At 45.8% G+C, this 17,512-nt stretch overlaps 1 protein-coding gene across 1 annotated transcript in view; it reads right to left on the reverse strand.

Annotated features, from left to right (window-relative positions):
• Nlrc5 (NLR family CARD domain containing 5) overlaps positions 1-17,512 on the reverse strand; it is an 86,702-nt gene that overhangs the window by 67,555 nt on the left and 1,635 nt on the right. Inside the window, exon 2 of the mRNA XM_090357063.1 lies at positions 4,256-4,353. Coding sequence (XP_090213189.1) covers positions 4,256-4,272 — 17 coding nt within the window. The 5' untranslated portion in view covers positions 4,273-4,353. The remainder of the gene's footprint in view (positions 1-4,255; positions 4,354-17,512) is intronic.

Consider the following 17,512-nt stretch of genomic DNA (forward strand, 5'->3'; position numbering starts at 1 on the left):
TCATTCCTCCATCTCTCTCTCTCCCTCTCCCCCCGCCCCCCCCGTCTCTCTCTCTCTTCACATGCCTAATACACATTCCTAATATTTTTACTAAAAATAAAAATTAAAAAGGAATAAGCTTCTCGTATGGTTCCATGATATCATGTCACTATGTTTTGACCACTGGGATATAAGTGGAAGTGCTATCTATCCTTGTTGCTTCTTCCTATTGGCTGGATTGTCATTGTGATGACTAGACTTTGAGTAGCCACATTGGATCATGATGCAGAAGCCAACAGTATAGATTAAACCTGCCCATCTGTCCTGAACTCTGACTGGACCTTTATTACCTGATATTCAGATATACGTCTATTCTGTTCAAACCACTGTGGCTTAGGAATTTCTGCTCCTTGTTGTGAACTCTAATTTTTGGGAACACAAAGCCATCCCCTTTCTCTCGAATTCTCTTCTTTTAATCTGGAACTTGCCAGCAGCCAGCTAGTAGAGGACTCTAAATAGTGATTAAAGGCATTCCCACAGCAAAAGCCTAAATAACGTCAGTTTCTTTGATCTACAACTCTATTTCTAGGCCTCAAATCTTAAGAAACTGCCTTGGGAGTACATTAAAAATAAAACTATCAGCCGGGAGGTTGGCTTATTGGTAGAGTGATTGCCTAGCATGCACAAAGACCCAGGTTCAATTTCTTGGTACCATGTACATAGAAAAGCCAGAAGTAGTGCTGTGGCTCAAGTGGTAGACTGCTTGATTTGAGGAAAGCCAAAGGACAGTGCTCAGGCCCTGAGTTCAAGCCCTAGGACTAGCAAAAAATATATATAATGGTAAGTGGGGCTGTGTGTGGCTCAAAATTATAGAGCATTAGCTTTGAGAGCAAAAGAGCTCAGGGACAAGGCCCAGGCCCCGAGTTCAAGTCCTACAACTAACAAGAAAATAAAATAAAAATATAACTGTAGAAATGTTCACTGTGAGACTATTCATAAATGATCTAAGCACCCAACCACCTGGAGATTTGTTAATGGAATAGACATCCTCATAAAGCTGGATATGGCATACATAGCATTCTTCCCCTACTGACAGTATGGCCACAGAGGAAGAATATAGTGGGTCAGGCAAGCACGGTTCTTCAGGTATTCTGTATCTTAACTAACCCTCAAAACTTCAGAGATCCTATTTCTAACTCTACCAAGAGTAGGAGGTCTGCCAGGACCAAACCTTACCAAATCCCACCACCTTGTTCCTTGGGTGTAGATCCCAGCTGTTCACTGGGACTCTAGTACAGGCTGAGTGGGCATGCGCCCCTTCTGCTCATCCCTTCTCAATTAGACTACCGGTATAGGTCCTTGTTCAGACAGAAGCATTAGAGTCTAAGGACTAGGCTCCTATCCACCAGACAGGATGCAGCAGCGCCACTGAACAGGTGGCTGTGGCACAGGGATGTGGTCATAGCTAGGGTATAGCTTTTTAGATGAGCTATGGTATTCAAACTTCACGTTGCCCATGAAGAAACCAGCACAGTCAACACACTGAGATAGAGTTAAAGGTGCCTGGAAGACATGGTTTCTCATCCTCAAACCTCCTTTTCAGTCTATCTAACACAATGCTTTGATTCCACTACTGCCATCGCATTCCAGGAAACTGCTTAGGAATAATTGTCCCTGATGGGGCCGGGAGTTTGGCCTAGTGGTTAAAGTGCTTGCCTAGCATGCATGAAGACCCGGGTTCAATTCCTCGGTACCACATACATAGAAAAAAGCCAGAAGTGGTGCTGAGGCTCAAGTGGTAGAGCTCTAGCCTTGAGAAAGTCCAAGGACAGTGCTCAGGCCCTGAGCTTAAGTCCAGGACTGGCAAAAAAAAAAATAATTGTCCCTGGGAGGGAAAAAAAAAGCACATTATTCATCATTATTAAATATTGACTTCCCTGGAAAATAACCTCAGGGACAGAGTTCAGTAGATAGATTCTTGGCTTACAGTCAAGAAAACAAGGATTCCTGGCCCAGATGGCTAACGCTCTGTGATAAGGCTGGTCACAGATACACTCGTCCTCTTCTTTCTGAGCCCTTGATAGTATCTCCCTGTCCCATTTCCTTGAAATTAGGCATGTGCACAAAACTTTCTTTGGCCAAGGAAATTGCTAAAAGTGTCCTGCCACATTGGTGCAGATGTTTTAAGAACCAATGTATGATTGATTTATTTTACACACCTCTCCCTCTCTCTCTCTCTCTCTCTCTCCCTCCCCCTCCCTCCCCCTCCCCCCTCTCTCTCTTCCTGCCCCCCTCTCTCTTTCTCTCTCTCCTTTTAAAACACTCTGTCCAGGAGCCCACAGTATTTCAAATCATAGCCACCCCGTTAGTCTGAGTCTGAAAAAGAGGAGGATGAGATCTAGAGGTCTGAGGTCACTTGCTACTGTGAAGAGGTATGAGCAGAGAAGAAGCCATGGGACTTAGGAGTCAGTTTCCACAGAAGAATGTAGCTAAATGCACCTGTAGTGTGACCTTGGGCCAGTTTCTCCTCTATCTATGCCTCAGTGACACCATTTGTTAAATGGGTGAATTTGATGCTAAAGGCTCCTCTTGATATTCTGTGTCTGATGATTTTCATTTCATGCCAAATGGTGGCCAAAGATGGGTTTAGTGTCTAGGGTAGCCTGATTGAGACACAGAGGGATTGAATTCTCTCTAAGAGTATTGTTAAGTATGTTAACATTAGTGATGGGATTTCTTTGTAAATATCCTCTTATATATATTTTCTTTTCAAGTAAGCTAAGTGGTCGGGACTGAGCTGATTTGACTTTTTGTCAATTGTCAGACCCTTTCCTTGGGTTCAAGCAGCTTGAAGGAAGCATGCAACTAAGGCTGGACACCTGTGGCTCATGCCTATAATCCTAGATACTCAGGAGGCTGAGATCTAAGAATTATGGTCCAATGCCAGCTCGGCTGGAAGTGGAGCTATGGCTCAGGTGATAGAGAGCAAGCCTTGAGCAAGAAAGCTCAAGACCTCAGTTCAAGCCCCAGAACCAGTACAAAAAAAAGAGAGAGAGAAAGAAAAAGAAATAGGCAACTGAAGCCATGACTCTTGCTCTAGAAGGTCCTGATCGAACAGCAACTGATCACACAACTTACTGTCCTTAGTCTAAATCTAGACCACCCTGCTCATTCTGTACTTTCCTCACTCAGGCCAGGTGGAGATGCATGTACCCCAGTGACTCAACAGAAAGCTTTGCTGGCTGCAATATAAGGTCTGTGATTGGTCTTCATACAAAGCTTATGATTGGTGGACCTGGAAGCAGTGTTGTGGTTGGTGCAGCTTATAACTCTATATTTGCAGGCCATCCTGCCTCCTGGTTATCATAACCAGGCTATTCAGCTCATGTTTTGAGCCAGCCAGGAGATTCCTTCTTGTGCCGCTCTCAATTGTCACATCAGGTTGGATAAAAGGTGTATTGGTACATGCTCAATGGTCTTTCCTTTCCTAATTGTGATGTCTGTGGCGGGAGTGGCTGACAGGCAATGGGGAGAGGGCCGAGAGGCAGTGGAGGCCGCAGCGGTGGCAGAAGTAGTAGTAAGAAGGTGGCTAGAGTTCCAGACAGTGATCAGGGAAAAGACAGGGAATGGAGGCCCCTTGGGTGATGAACTGTGAATGTATGGAGAAGTTAAAAGAAGGACATGGTTGTGAAGAGCTGAAGACATGAGGCTGAGAGCTCTGGTCACTATAAAGGTTCCAGGGAATTACCAAACCTTATAGATCAAGGGCCTTGATACTCAAGGCCCCAGAGCTCTATAGTTACGGAACAAAGGACCTGCCACTGAAGGTCCAGGAGATGCTACACTGTGACACCGACTGGCACCAACAACTGCTGCCACTCACTGGCTGCTGCTAAGAGTAGGGGGGGGGGGTTACGCTAGCAGCCCAGGCTTTGAGCTGTGGGTGACCCTGCTAGGAGCTATAAGCCCTCAAGCCTGGTCACCTATCGCTGTAAGTTTCTAACACTTAGAGCCGGAAACCCCTGTTTTTCAGGATTTCGAGTCGTAAGCCTTGGAGTCCATGTCTTTGGCACTTGAGGGCCCAGGTTTGCCAATGCAGTAGAGCTTCTCTTTACCTGCCTGTGCTTTCCCATCTATTCCTAGTGTGAGACACCAGCCAGCACTATAGCCATGACGTACTGCTAGTGGGGAGCAATCTTAGCAGCAGGATGGGAGGGAAGGAGGAGTGGATGGATGGGGGGAGGAAAGGTGCGGAAGGGGAGGGAGGAAAACCAACCTGGTTTCCTGGTTCATGATAGATGGTCTGGGGAGCCATGGGTGTCCGGGTCCTGTCCCCTGTCCTGAGGTTTACAGGAAGTTCCCATAGTGCAGGTCCTAAGGAGAGAGGACACAAGACACTCACCCCACCCATGCAAACGCTGTCTACACCTTCAGATAGCCATGCTTGGAGCACATGATGCTACTCTTGCTTCTCCAACCCAGAGCCTGGGTGTCACATGTGACCAGTCAACCCAGCTCATTCATTCCCTCCCCCAACCCTAGAAAGGGAATAAGCCTGGCCTTTCCCTGCAGCAAGCCCTCAGACAGTTAAGATTGGCCATCTTCCTTCTTACAAGGCAACAAGGTACTTTTTGAACAATAACAACATTATTCTTTTTGTAATTTATTTTTTCTTGTCAGTTGTGGGGCTTGAACTCAGGACATGGGCACTGTCCCTGAGCTTTTTCACTCAAGGTTAGTGCTCTGACACTTTGAGCCACAGCACCACTTCCAGTTTGCTGGTGAATAAATGGATATAAGAGTCTCAGCTTGGGTTGGGAATGTGGCTTAGTTGCCTAGCAACTGGGTTCGATTCCTCAGTACCACATAACTTAAAAAAAAAAAAAGTGGAAGTGGCTATGTGGATCAAGTGGTAGAGTGCTAGCCTTGAGCAAAAGAAGTTCAGGGAGAGTGCCCAGGCCCTGAGTTCAAGCCCCAGGACTGCCAAAATAGGGAAAGATTTTCAATTTAGACTTTTCTGTCTGAACTGGCTTCAAATTGTGATATTCAAATTTCAGCCTGTTGAGTAGCTAGGATTACAGGAGTGAGCCACAGGTACCTGGCTTGACAAATGTCGTGAAAGGGAAACCTCAGAGGGGCGATGCCCATGTTACCAAAAGCACAGTAATAAGACACAATGGTGCCAATTACGATGTTAACACAGTCTTGGAGATGTATGATTCATAAGATGGAATGCACAGGAAAACCAAGTTCCTACGAGATACAAGAAAGGACAAAAACACCAAAGTGAAAATATAAAATAATAATAAAATAAAAGAAGAGAGGCCAAGAGTTTGGCCTAGTGGTAGACTGCTTGCCTAGCATGCATGAAGACCCGGGTTCGATTCCTCGGTACCACATACATAGCAAAAAGCCGGAAATGGTGCTGAGGCTCAAGTGGTAGAACTCTATCCTTGAGAAAGTCCAAGGACAGTGCTCGGGCCCTGAGCTCAAGCCCAGAACTGGCAAAGAGAGAGAGAGAGAGAGACAGAGAGAGAGAGAGAGAGAGAGAGAGAGAGAGAGAGAGAGAGAGAGAGAGACAGAGAGAGAGAGAGAGAGAGAGAGAGAGAGAGAGAGAGAGAGAGAGAGAGAGACAGAGACAGAGAGAGAGAGAGAGAGAAGGTACATATAAGCAAGAAGTCTGAGAGCTTGGTGCAAGTGATAGACTGCCCGCATGCAGAGCATGAGGCCCTGAGTTACTCTTGAAACCTAGTACCCAGTACTTACTACTGTGCCTATGTGGCTAAAAAGAAAACCAGTAATTCAGTAAATAAATCAAGACAATGATCAGTGAATTCTGTACCTGTGAAACTGGGAGAATTTAGCTAGAAAGTTCCAGAGCTTTATAGAAATGCACATTAATGGGCACATTCTAATGTCATGCTAATAGGTACTGTTACTAGAAATAAGAATAGAGCAGGGCACAGGTGACTCATGCCTGTAATCCTAGCTACTCAGGAGAATGAGAGCTGAGGATCGCAGTTCAAAGCCAGCCAGGACAGGAAAATCCATGCGATTATCTCCAATGAACTACCAGAAAACCAGAAGTGGTTCTGTGGCTCAAGTGGTAGAGGGCTAGCCTTGAGCAAAAAAAGCTCAGGGGCAGTGCCAGGTCCAGAGTTTAAGCCCCACAACTGCCACCACCACTAATAACAACAATGAAAACAGAAAGAAGAAAAGAAAGAGGAGGCCTTGTTGAAGAGTCCTGGGTACTCACAATATTTTGAAAACAATCCTGTGGCATCCTAAGAGAGGTAAAGCAAGGGAGTGAGCACTCCCAGGTGAGACCGGTCTGTGATAGAAATCTAGGCTCTTTCCAGACACACAGGGCGAAGCTGCTGCGGTCATGAGGGACACACCCCCAAGGTGGGATTAGAAGCCCCATCAGAAGAGGTGGGGGGAGCTTGCTGTCTCCTCCAGTGAAGGGCACAGAGAAAGGGAGCCATCTGCAAACAGGAACTAGCCTTCATAGACTCACATGTTAAGCTCGCAGCCTGGGGGGGCTTCCCAGCTCCAGAACTGTGAGCAATAACTTTCTGTCTTGTAAGTCACCAATCTATGCTATGCTGTGAGAACAATCCGAAACAACTAAGATGATGACACAGAAAGCAAGAGGAGGAAGACTTCCTAAGTTAGCATGTGGACTGAGGACAATGCAGCTTCTATTATACCAGGACACCTGCGAGAACTTGAGGGTGTGACTGGGATGTGGCTCAGAAGCCTGAGGCCCTGAGTTCAAATCCCAGTACCCCTCCCCCGCCCCCCACATTTTTAAATTAAATTATTTTGCACTTAAAAAAATACAGACATGCGGGCTGGGAGTTTGGCCTAGTGGTAGAGTGCTTGCCTAGCATGCATGAAGACCCGGGTTCGATCCTTGGTACCCCACATACATAGCAAAAAGCCGGAAGTGGTGCTGAGGCTCAAGTGGTAGAGTGCTAGCCTTGAGAAAGTCCAAGGACAGTACTCAAGCCCTGAGCTCAAGCCCAGGGCTGGCAAAAAAAAAAATACAGACATAGCTTTTGGCACCCATGTAGTATTGAAATGCTGGAGAAGTGCAGATGAGAATTTGGAGAAACTGAGGCCCTTATTCCTGGCTGGCTAGACAGTAAAATGATACATTCCCTTTAAAAAATAGTTTGGCAGTTAACTCAGTCACCATAAACCCACCAATTCCACAATTAGGTCCATACACAAGAGATATAAAAATATCTTCAACATTCAGGCCAGTCATACTCATAATAGACAAATAGTGATACCAACCCAAAGGTCTAGTCCTTTATGAACGGACAAACCAAGTATGCTATATCTACACAATGGAATCTTAGTCAACAATAAAAAGAAACAAAGTTTATTCACAAGAAAGTACAGATATTAAAGAAAAATGAAAGCAGAGGGCGAGGAGAGGCATCTGCCCCAGAGGTGACGATAGGCCGGTTTTCAGTTCAATACCTCACCAACCAAGGTGGATGTGCAGCTGCCTGCCCCCATCTCCACCCCGACCTCTGGAAGGGTAACAGGTGTTTCTCCAGGTGCCCACAGGTCCTTCTTGTTGTGGATTTGTACTTCTGGGTTGTTGGGCCCTTTCCTGTCTCCATGCCTTATCTTCTACCAGTGTTTGCTTTGGGATCACCTAGCCAGTAATCTATCTGAGTTTGAGTCTTGGGGCTTGTTTCTTTGGGGAAATCTGCACGGAGATGGAGGCCATTTGGCAGTATGTGCATCATACTTGTATTTAGCATTTATATTTGTAGGACTGTGACAATGAGACATCCTTGTAAATGTGGCAAAAAAAAAAGAGAAAACAGACGATGTTAGTGAATGACATTTATTGAGAAGCATGTAGATTTTCTTACAAATCCATAGGATTTAAAATGATCTTATAGATTCTTGAAACATGAGTGGCACATAGCTGATGGTCTCTAAGTGGCAGGTGCCACGGGGATTCACTATACATGGGCCCTGTAGTAAGCATCTGCCTGGGACATGGCCTTCATTCTTTGCAATGGATACTTACAATGTATCCATTTAACAGTAGAGAAAACTGAGTATATGTTACTTGCCCAAGGTTCCTGGGATTCCAATCTATGTGGTCAGACAAAGTCAAGTGGAATCATTGTCCTCTTGCTACCAAATCACCATTGGGGGTGGGGGAAGGGCAGGTGTCCACCCATGGGAAATAAATCATAACGCACCCATCCATACACAGCAGCCCTCTCAAAGACAGCTAGTGTGTCCTGGAACAGAAAGCACTCCAAAACATACCAGTAAATAAATTCAAATTTTAAAACAGGACATATTAGGACATCCTGATTTTTCAAACTGATTGTCACATTTTTACCCTAGGCTAACCTGGAGCATACTCCTCCACACCTGGCCTATAAGTTGAGATGAGTTCTCACAAACTTTTTATCCATCCACCATCTTCCCAACCTCTATTTCCTGAGTACCTAGACCCATTACACTTATAAAAAGTTTTGATTTTTTATTGAAGAATTTATTAACATTGATTTTTACATCATATTTCAAATGACATGTTTAACAAGTGTTTAAGAAGGGAATCTCTATATACAAGCACCGGCACTTAGTTTTTAGAACATAATCAAAATTAGGCTAAGAGTTTGCATATCATAGATACGTATTAATCAATGTAATAAAACATTATGTCTATAGAGTCATAGGTTTTTTTTTTTTTTTTTTTTTTTTACCAGTCCTGGGCTTGAGCTCAGAGCGTGAGCACTGTCCTTGGACTTTCTCAAGGCTAGAACTCTACCACTTGAGCCTCAGCACCACTTCCGGCTTTTTCTATATATGTGGTACCAAGGAATCGAACCTGGGTCTTCGTGCATGCTAGGCAAGCACTTTAACCACTAGGCCAAACTCCCAGCCCCGAGTCATAGGTTTTTATGTCTATGTAGTTGTGTTTATATTTCCAATACCATGTCCAGAGCATTGGGTATGCAAATATTGGGTCCTTTCTCTTATACTGTTTGGACCTAATAGCCACATATTAAGGATACTGTGAGCCTTTTGTTCCTTTTGTCTTGACTTGTCTCACTCAACATGATTCGCTCTAGATTCATTCAATGCATTACCTTTTATATGTTTGAGATATTTTATTCACTAATGATTTTAAAAACCGGCTGAAGATTGACACTAATAACTAGAATAGCCATTTCCTCAATGTGTAGAGAAGAAAAACAGAGAACAAAGAGTAGGCACAGATGATGGAAGTTCCCTCACAGCATGACACACTAAAGCAGAAGTAGGAAGGTGGTAGATGAGGTTTAACGGTTGCACTATGATATTTGGAGTGAAAAGTAATTGAAACCTATGGAGGAAACACTTTCTTTGGTGTGTGTGTGTGTGTGCGCGCGCGCGCGCGTGTGTGTCTATTTTCCAAGGCAAGCCTGTTTTCACTGGGCTAGTGAGGAGACCTGTCGAACACTTGCTTGGTGCAAGCAAATGCCTTCAGCATCATCTGCCTAAAGACTCACAACTCTGTCTTGCAGCCTCCTGTGAATTTCCAAATCTCAGCAGGTGTCTCCTCTGCCACTTCTCCTTGACCACCTGCTAGGGAATTTGACAGCATATTGAAGTGCTATCTAATCAAGCCAGGTTTGAAAGTAACCTCAGCTTTGTAGTTAAAAATCTATGTTCACGTTTATCTGACTGAGTGTATTCATCAAAGCATGCAAGAACTGAGTCAACGTGCGACCTCCGGGCTTGGACCAGGGATCCCTAGCCTGGCTAGCTGTTGGTTCATTTGCATATTGGTTTTCATAAGATTTGCATATTTTCAGATACATGGAAAGTTTTATTACTTTTTTTTTTTTTTTTTTAGGCAGAAAGTTAGACAGCAGAGCCAACTAAGAAGGAACTTTGGTACAGTGTTACCTCCAGGAACCCCAAACGCAAGCTCTAGAAGGTTAATTAGAAATCAGGCTCTGAGAAAGGCTGCGGATGCACAGGGTCTCAGGCATGGGGCAGCAGGGCGTGTGGATAGGAATCCAGTGCTTTTGCCATTCCCCCTCTAGACAACAGGAGCCACAGAGGCAGGGAGCAGGTGGGGGGGCAGGTGGGCCCTGGTCTGAGGGGTGAGGGGAGCTCAGCCCACCTTTCCTTTCTTATACATGGCCCCACCCATTGTACTCCTGGGGATTTTTCCTGCTACCTGGGGGATGCTATTAGAGGAAGGAGTGCAGAAATCAATCTCGATTTCTCTCTGTAGCCCCTGAGCCTTTGACTATGCCAGACCGCCTGTCCCACCTCCAGGGCACGCAGGCCTATGCCCACCCATGTGCCCACCCACACTCCTCAGCCTTCTTCCCCACCTCCCTGGCTCTCAGGCTCAGCTCTGGACTGGACTCATTTCTGCCTGAAGCACCCAGCTGCAACCACCACCTCCAGGATAAAGTCAGGAGGCCAGCATGGGCCAGCATGACCTCCCTGTCCCTTTATCTCAAACATCTCCTGCTTCCAGCTCAGCACCCCCCCACACTCCTTAGCCCTTCCTCCCTCCTCTTCTGGAGCAGGTTTTGCCCCCCCACCCCCCGAGGGAACATCTCCTCTTGACAAATCAGCTCCCCCAGAAGCCTGCACCCCTCCATGGCCAGCTAGGGGCCAGATTGGATGTTGGGTAAGTGAAACTACCAGATGTCTTTAAGTTACCAGCCACATGACTGATGATAGGTTCCTTAGACTCTTAATGTCTCAGTGACCACATCTGTTGCGTTCTTATAAACTCACTTTTTTCTTTCAGGCTTCACACTTGCTAGGCGGTTGCTTTTTTGCCGTAAGCTAGACAGGCTGCAGTCTGTTTTGCTCTGATTATTTTTAAGATAGGGTCCTACTTTTTGATGAGATTGGGTTGGACTATGATACTCTATTTATGCTTCCTGCTGTAGTTGGGGTGTCAGGCAAGTACATGGTTCTCAACTATTGCTTGAGATGGGATCTTGAAAAATTCTCTGCCTGAGCTGGCTTTAAATTGCATTCCTCAGATTTCAGCCTTCTGAGTAGCTAGGATTTCAGGCATGAGCCATGATGCCCAGCTCTTACAGTACTTCTTTATGGAGTAGTCAGGAAAACAGGACAGTGTAATGGGAAAAAGCTAAGCAAAGAAGTGTGGCTTCAACAACAGAAGCTTGGCTTCTACTTGACCTCCCCCCATCCCGACCCCTAACGGCCCTCTCCAGGATCTGAAGTGGTGACAGTGCCACAGACTGATCCTCCAGAAGGAGCTGGGCTGTCATACCCACACTCAGTCACTAGCTCTGAACCACAGCTTGGGGTGAGGAGGCAGACATGAGTGCCAACGGGGATGTTTAGATGAGTGTGGATTCTGCAATGGACAGGGCTAGGGCCAAAGCTGTCTGCTTTGAGCTCACAAAACTAGCAACCTAGCGAGGAGGTGAGAAGTAGCATCCTTGGTTAGACTATCGAGCACAGAGACTAACTCTCCTGCTAATGTCTTTATTTCACTGCCCTGGGCAAAGACAGGAGGGCGCATAAAGAGGGTATGAGTCACAGATCTTTGACCATTTCCATAGCTGCTTTCCCCTCCTAGGTTTGGATTCAGGCCCATGAGTATGTGGTAGGAAGGAACTAAGCCCAGTGTCTTCATCTACCCATGGGGTCTATACCATCAGCTCATGCATATGTTTTCGTTGGGGTAATGATGATATGGGGGACTTTAAGATCGAACCTGGTAATATGTGTGTAATCCTAGCACCTGGGAGGCTAAAGCAGGAGGATCCTGAGTTGGAGGCCAGAATGGGCTAGATAGCAATTTACCATCTCATAAAACTAAAATATAACCAACCCTAAACCCATACTCCATCACTATGAGATAAATCGCATGGCCACAGTATGTTACAGATGAGGAAACTGAGGTGCCCACAGGAAAAGGGACCTGCTTAGGTCATCAGCAGGAGGATTCTGCAATTACTTGCTGTGAATCCCATGTGCCTGCCTCCCTATCAGTGGAAATCCAGGTCCCAGGTCTCTACCATGTCTGCTTACCTCACTTCCATCTTCTTACCTGAGACTCAGTCTTCCCCTCCTCCCCCACCACCAAAGCCCCTTAGATGACTTCTGGGACCATATTCCAGCCCCATCCTGCTGACACCTGGTAGGTGTGGAGGAGAGCTTTCCTCTCCTACACCACCTTGGTCTCTTGGGCCCAGCACCCTCAGAAGATAGCTGGCAGCTGGCACATCCTTGAGAAATTTTCAGCCCTACAAGCTCCCAAAACTCCAGAAACTTCTGGCCAAAGGTTCCTAAGCATTCTTCTCATTCTAGAGAATGAGAAATTCTGTTCTAGAAATTCTATTGGGCCTCATTTCAAACCACAGTCTAAGCTCTGGGTGAGTCTCAAGTGCTGGCCCTTCTTCAAGATGCCAGGTGACAGTGAGGCCACAGTGCCAGGCCACAGGTAACACCAGCCCTCCCCTCCTTCCAGCATCTGGTCCCCTGCTTCTCCAGCACAGCAGGGCCTGGCGAGCTTGCCTGCCCAGGAGCCCCCTCTCCCCCAACCCTGGGGACCTGAAGGCCACCAAGGCAGGCCCAGAGGGTGTCTATAAGAGAGGCACTTGCCTTTGTCCCTTGGTGCCGTGGGTCTCGGTGGGGTGTGGTGGCTCTGATGGCTTCTCTCCTGCAGGCAGAGCTGGGAAATACCATACAAAAATGGAAAACAAAATTTGAGGCTGGGAAATCCCCTCCTCAGCTCACTGCAGGACCAGAAGGATCTTATGTGGGCTTGGAAGGTGAAGAGGGAAATGAAGATGTGAAAAAGAGAAGGCCTGGACTCTGAGGTCTATGGCGGACACACTGTTTGTAGACTTCTAAGTCCTCATGCATGCCTAGCATTTGACCCCATGACCAACAACACAGAACACACGGAGCCAAGAACTGAAGGTCTGTGTTACCCAAGTTCCTTTGTTGAAATCCTGGCACCCAGTGCGATGGTCTGGGGGAGATCTAAAAGAGGTAGCTAGTGCTAAGAAGATCATTTACCCTTGTGAATGTAGCTGGTACCTATGAAAGCCCCCCAGAGCTCTTTCTAGTCCTCACCAGAGGAAATATTGCAGAATCATTCATCTGCACCCCCAGAAAGGGGCCTCCCCAGAACTCTAATATGCTGACACCCCAACTTAGAACTTCTCAGAACAGTGAGAAATATGTTCCCAGTAGCTTGTAAGCCAAGACTATATCCTACCATGTTATAATAGCTGGAAGGGACATGAATGTGTAGGCCTGAGCTGAGGAAACCCCTGTAGTTGAATTTGAACCATCAGAAGATCTTGCTAAGTGTGTGTGTGTGTGTGTGTGTGTGTGTGTGTGTGCCGGGGAGAGGTGGACAGAGCCATGCTTGTGCATGCTTGGCAGCCTGGACGACGAAGACACACTGGCTGATGTTCACAAGCCATGCCAGCCAGCAGTGCAAAATGAATGCTAATAAATAAACCCAAAATCCAGAAGCTGCTTCTTAGCTAAAAGCAATGGTGTCTTCAACGAATGGACTTTACAAAACCAACATTGTTGTTTCATCTTATCCTGGTCATTTCTCTACTTGCAAATACGGTCTGTTGGCATTTGATAAGGTCCGAGCATTGCAGAAAGATGGGGAAATGTGAAATTTCCTCACTATCACCCTCTCTAGGCACCATGTGCAATTTCCTAGAACTTTTATTGTTTTGTTTTCTTCTTCTTTTCTCTTTTTTGGCTGTATTAAGATTTGAACTCAGGACCTCAAGTTCTCACTCTTGGCTGGCATGCTTGACTGGTACTCTCCCAATTGAGTCATGTTTCCAGCTTTTTGCTGGTTATTTTGGAGATGGAGTCTCCTGGACTTGACTGCCTAGAGCTGTCCTCAAACTGCAATCCATCCACCAGCTCTCAACCTCCTTAGTAGCTAGGATTACCAGCCTGAGCCACTGGTACCAACTTTTTATTTTTCTTTTCTTTTATTATTTTACACTGTACATATGACAGTTTCTTAAGGTTTTTCTGGAAGCCATCTCACCTTTAGCTTTATTATTTTTGTTGTTGTTAGCATTCATGTTTACCGTGGTACCAGGATCAATATTAGCTTTATTTTTTAAAGTATAGTTTGTCTAAACTGAAGAAACCCAAAGCAAATGAAACCCACAATGGGTGGAGGTGCTGAAAGCATGGCTCAGTAGTAGAGTGCCTAGCTAGCAAGTGCACTACTATCAGTTCAAACCCCAGTATTGAAAAAAAAAATGGTTCATGATAGGGGTGTCATTGTTCATCAAGGCCAGGCCCAGCCCCCTGGGAAGGGAGGGGAGTTTTAGAGACTTCAGCATCTGTCCAGGACTTCCTCCTTGACTAAGCAGGAAGGAGTAAGGAAAACTGAAAAGAACAATTTTCCCACTTTGTGATTCAACTTCATCCAAACATAGTCCTCATCGGGTAAATCACTGACAAGAGAACTCCAAAGCTCAGCAACATATCCAACGCCTTCAAGAATTGGGGATAGCAAAGAGAAGGGCTAGCTAAGCTCAGTGGCTCCTGCCTGGAATCCTAGCTACTCAGGAAGGTGAGCACTGACGATCATGATCTGAAGCCAGCATGGCCAATAGTCAGTCTGGGAGACTCATCTCCAGTTAGCCAACAAAAATCTGGAAGGGAAGCTGTGGCTCAAGTGGTAGAGTACTGGCCTTGAGAAGAAAAGGCTGTGGGACAGTGCCCAGGCCATGATTTCAAGCCATTGGGGGGAGGAGGGGAGGGGAGAATGATACTGCAAAAAGAAATCAAATATTAATAATATTAATATAATAAATGTTAAAATGGGAAGATGATTCATCTGTGCACAAAAGTGTTTGCAAAGAAAATCCCTTATCTCAAGGACAGACCCCTGGGAAGAATCCATCCTTTGTTCTGAGGGATGCTTGGCCACCCATGTCATTAGATCCCAAATTTCATAAGCAGGCTGACCTTGGGAATCTCTGGGCCCAACAGATAAGGTAGTGTGACAGTAAGAATGACAGAAAGTACCAGAACAAGGGAAGCATACATCCCATGGTGAATTAGAGTCAACCTCCCAGGCCACTTTCCTCATAAATAGCAAAAATGTGAGAGATGTCACTATTCCCATTACAGCTGTGCCTGCAACCTGTGCGGCTTTCTAGCTCTCTTTGGTCTGCGTTACTGAGAAACTTGCTTTTCTTTTCTTTCAAAGTTTTTTTTTTTAAAGCTCCCAGTCCTGGGGCTTAAACTCTGTGCCTGGATATTGCCCTTGAGTTTTCTCAAGGTTAGCACTATACCCCTTGAGCCACAGTACCACTTCTGGCTCTTTCTGTGATTAATTAGAGATAAGAATTTTTCAGACTTTCCTGCCCAAGTTGGCTTTGAACTGAGATTTTCAGATCTCAGCTTCCTGAGTAGCTAGGATTACAGGAGTGAGCCAATGGTGCCAGGGTAAGAAACGTTCTTGATCTTTACTCCCACACTAGCTTCATGAACTTGGTATCCAAGGGCCAGACAGAGTCCTCCTCAGCCTTTCCTGGGAGCATTACCATCGCTGGCTCTGTAACAGTCCTGCCTCCTTCCCTTTCTCTCCTTTCTCTTCTTGTCTCCTCCCTTGAACAAATACAGAAACTCTCCACCAATGACACATCTATGCAAAACCTTCATCCTGCACACAGGCCCTCACCCCAAATGCTCTCAGTGTATTTACCTCAATGCTGCCTTCTCTAAGAGAAATTCTGAAGAAGGAAAAAAGCAATTGGAGAAGTTAAAATGTCTTGTTTTTTCATATACAGCAGGAAATATTCTGCATGTAAAAGGAGAAAATGAAATTCCATTTTATAATCCAATAATAGTGGACATGGGTTAGCCATGCTGTGAATAACCATGTCATCTTTTTTTTTTTGCCAGTCCCGGGGCTTGAACTCAGGGCCTGAGCACTGTCTTTGGGCTTTCTCAAGGCTAGAGCTCTACCACTGGAGCCACAGCACCACTTCCAGCTTTTTCTGTGTATGTGGTACCAAGGAATGGAACCCAGGGCTTTGTGTATGCTAGGCAAGCACTGTACCACTAGGCCACACTCCTGGCCCAAGTTTTTATTTTTTTATATTATTTATTTACTAATTTTTAAACTATGCAGCCCAAGCTAGCCTCAACTCTGGATCTTCCTGTCTCAGCCTCCCAAGTGCTGAGATTACAGGCATGTACCACCACACACAGCTTAATTTTCAAATGAGATACTATGGGTTACATTTCCATTTAACGTATGGATTCCATATTACTTTGTTTAACAAATGAGATGTCCATTTATGTTTCCATAAGCCACAAAGATAGGGAATAGACACATATAGAAAGGAAGCTAAAGAGACAACTCATTGGTACAAAAGGGCCTGAGGGTAAACTGTTTCCTCTTTTTCCTCCAGTTCTCCCTTACCACTGGCCACTAAGGAACATGCCAGCCAGAGGGCTACTAAAAGCTTCCTGGAGCTGAATTTCTAAAAGATTCCTAGGTGGCTCTGGGATGGAGAAGAGTTCCACCATAGCCAGGCTTGAAACAGGTAGGAAGAACGCGTGGAAACACTTTCCCCGGGGCCTTCTGCCTCCCTCTCCTGCCTGATCAGCTAGGGTGAGAAGAAGAGGAGTCTGGAGTCAGTGCTGTCCAGCAGAGCCAGGCGCCCCACCCTCACCCTCAGATCCACCTAGAGGCCTGGAACACTGAACTACCCTAACGAGCCAAGTGAAGGTCACACTATGCTTCCAGCAACCCCAGAACCCAGAAAACCCCATATACATTTGGTCAGCCATGTTACTGTTTAGTTTTGATGGGTGCTGATTCCCTTAGGAAGCCTGTGTTGTAGGCTTCCCCACCTTTATCTGGTTTTAGGTACTCCTGCCTGCATCACTGATTGTTTTCTACAGAGACTCGAGTAGAAATATGGAGAATGTTAGGCCACCAACTGGCATTTAAAAAAAAAAACAAACCCAAAAAACAGAGGCCTAGCAAAAAACCCCAAAGTTTGCATCCTGCAAACACCTTCAAAAGGTTCCTTTCTTTGCAGGCCCCACACTGAATTGTGCCCTCCCCGCCCCCGTCAAGGTTTTCATAGTGCATGTGCTACTATTCATTTCTCAGTCCTTAATCCAATCTATCCAATGGCTAATGGTGTGCTACATGCAGTAACGAAATATCCCAAAGCTGGTGGATTGCCATGACAGTAATCTCTTCTCCTGCAGAGCCAAAAGCTGGAGTGTAGATGCTGGTAGATGCAGAGCAGGCTCTTTCCACACCTCTTCACACTTCCCCTAGGTTTCTCAGCTTGTGGCTGTGTTGCTCTAACCTTCACCTCTTGGCACATGGCCTTTCTCTTTCTATCTAGATCTTGCTGATGGCCTTCTGGGCTACGAGAGTATACATACATGCCAAAGGTCGTGCGGCCTGGGTATGCAGAGGTTGGCTAGGCCCTGCTGTCATCCAGATACCTGACCCAGGCACATGGCTAAG

This window comes from Megascapheus bottae, chromosome 24, assembly GCF_031878675.1.
Source record: "Megascapheus bottae isolate mThoBot1 chromosome 24, mThoBot2.hap1, whole genome shotgun sequence".
NCBI lineage: Eukaryota > Metazoa > Chordata > Mammalia > Rodentia > Geomyidae > Megascapheus > Megascapheus bottae.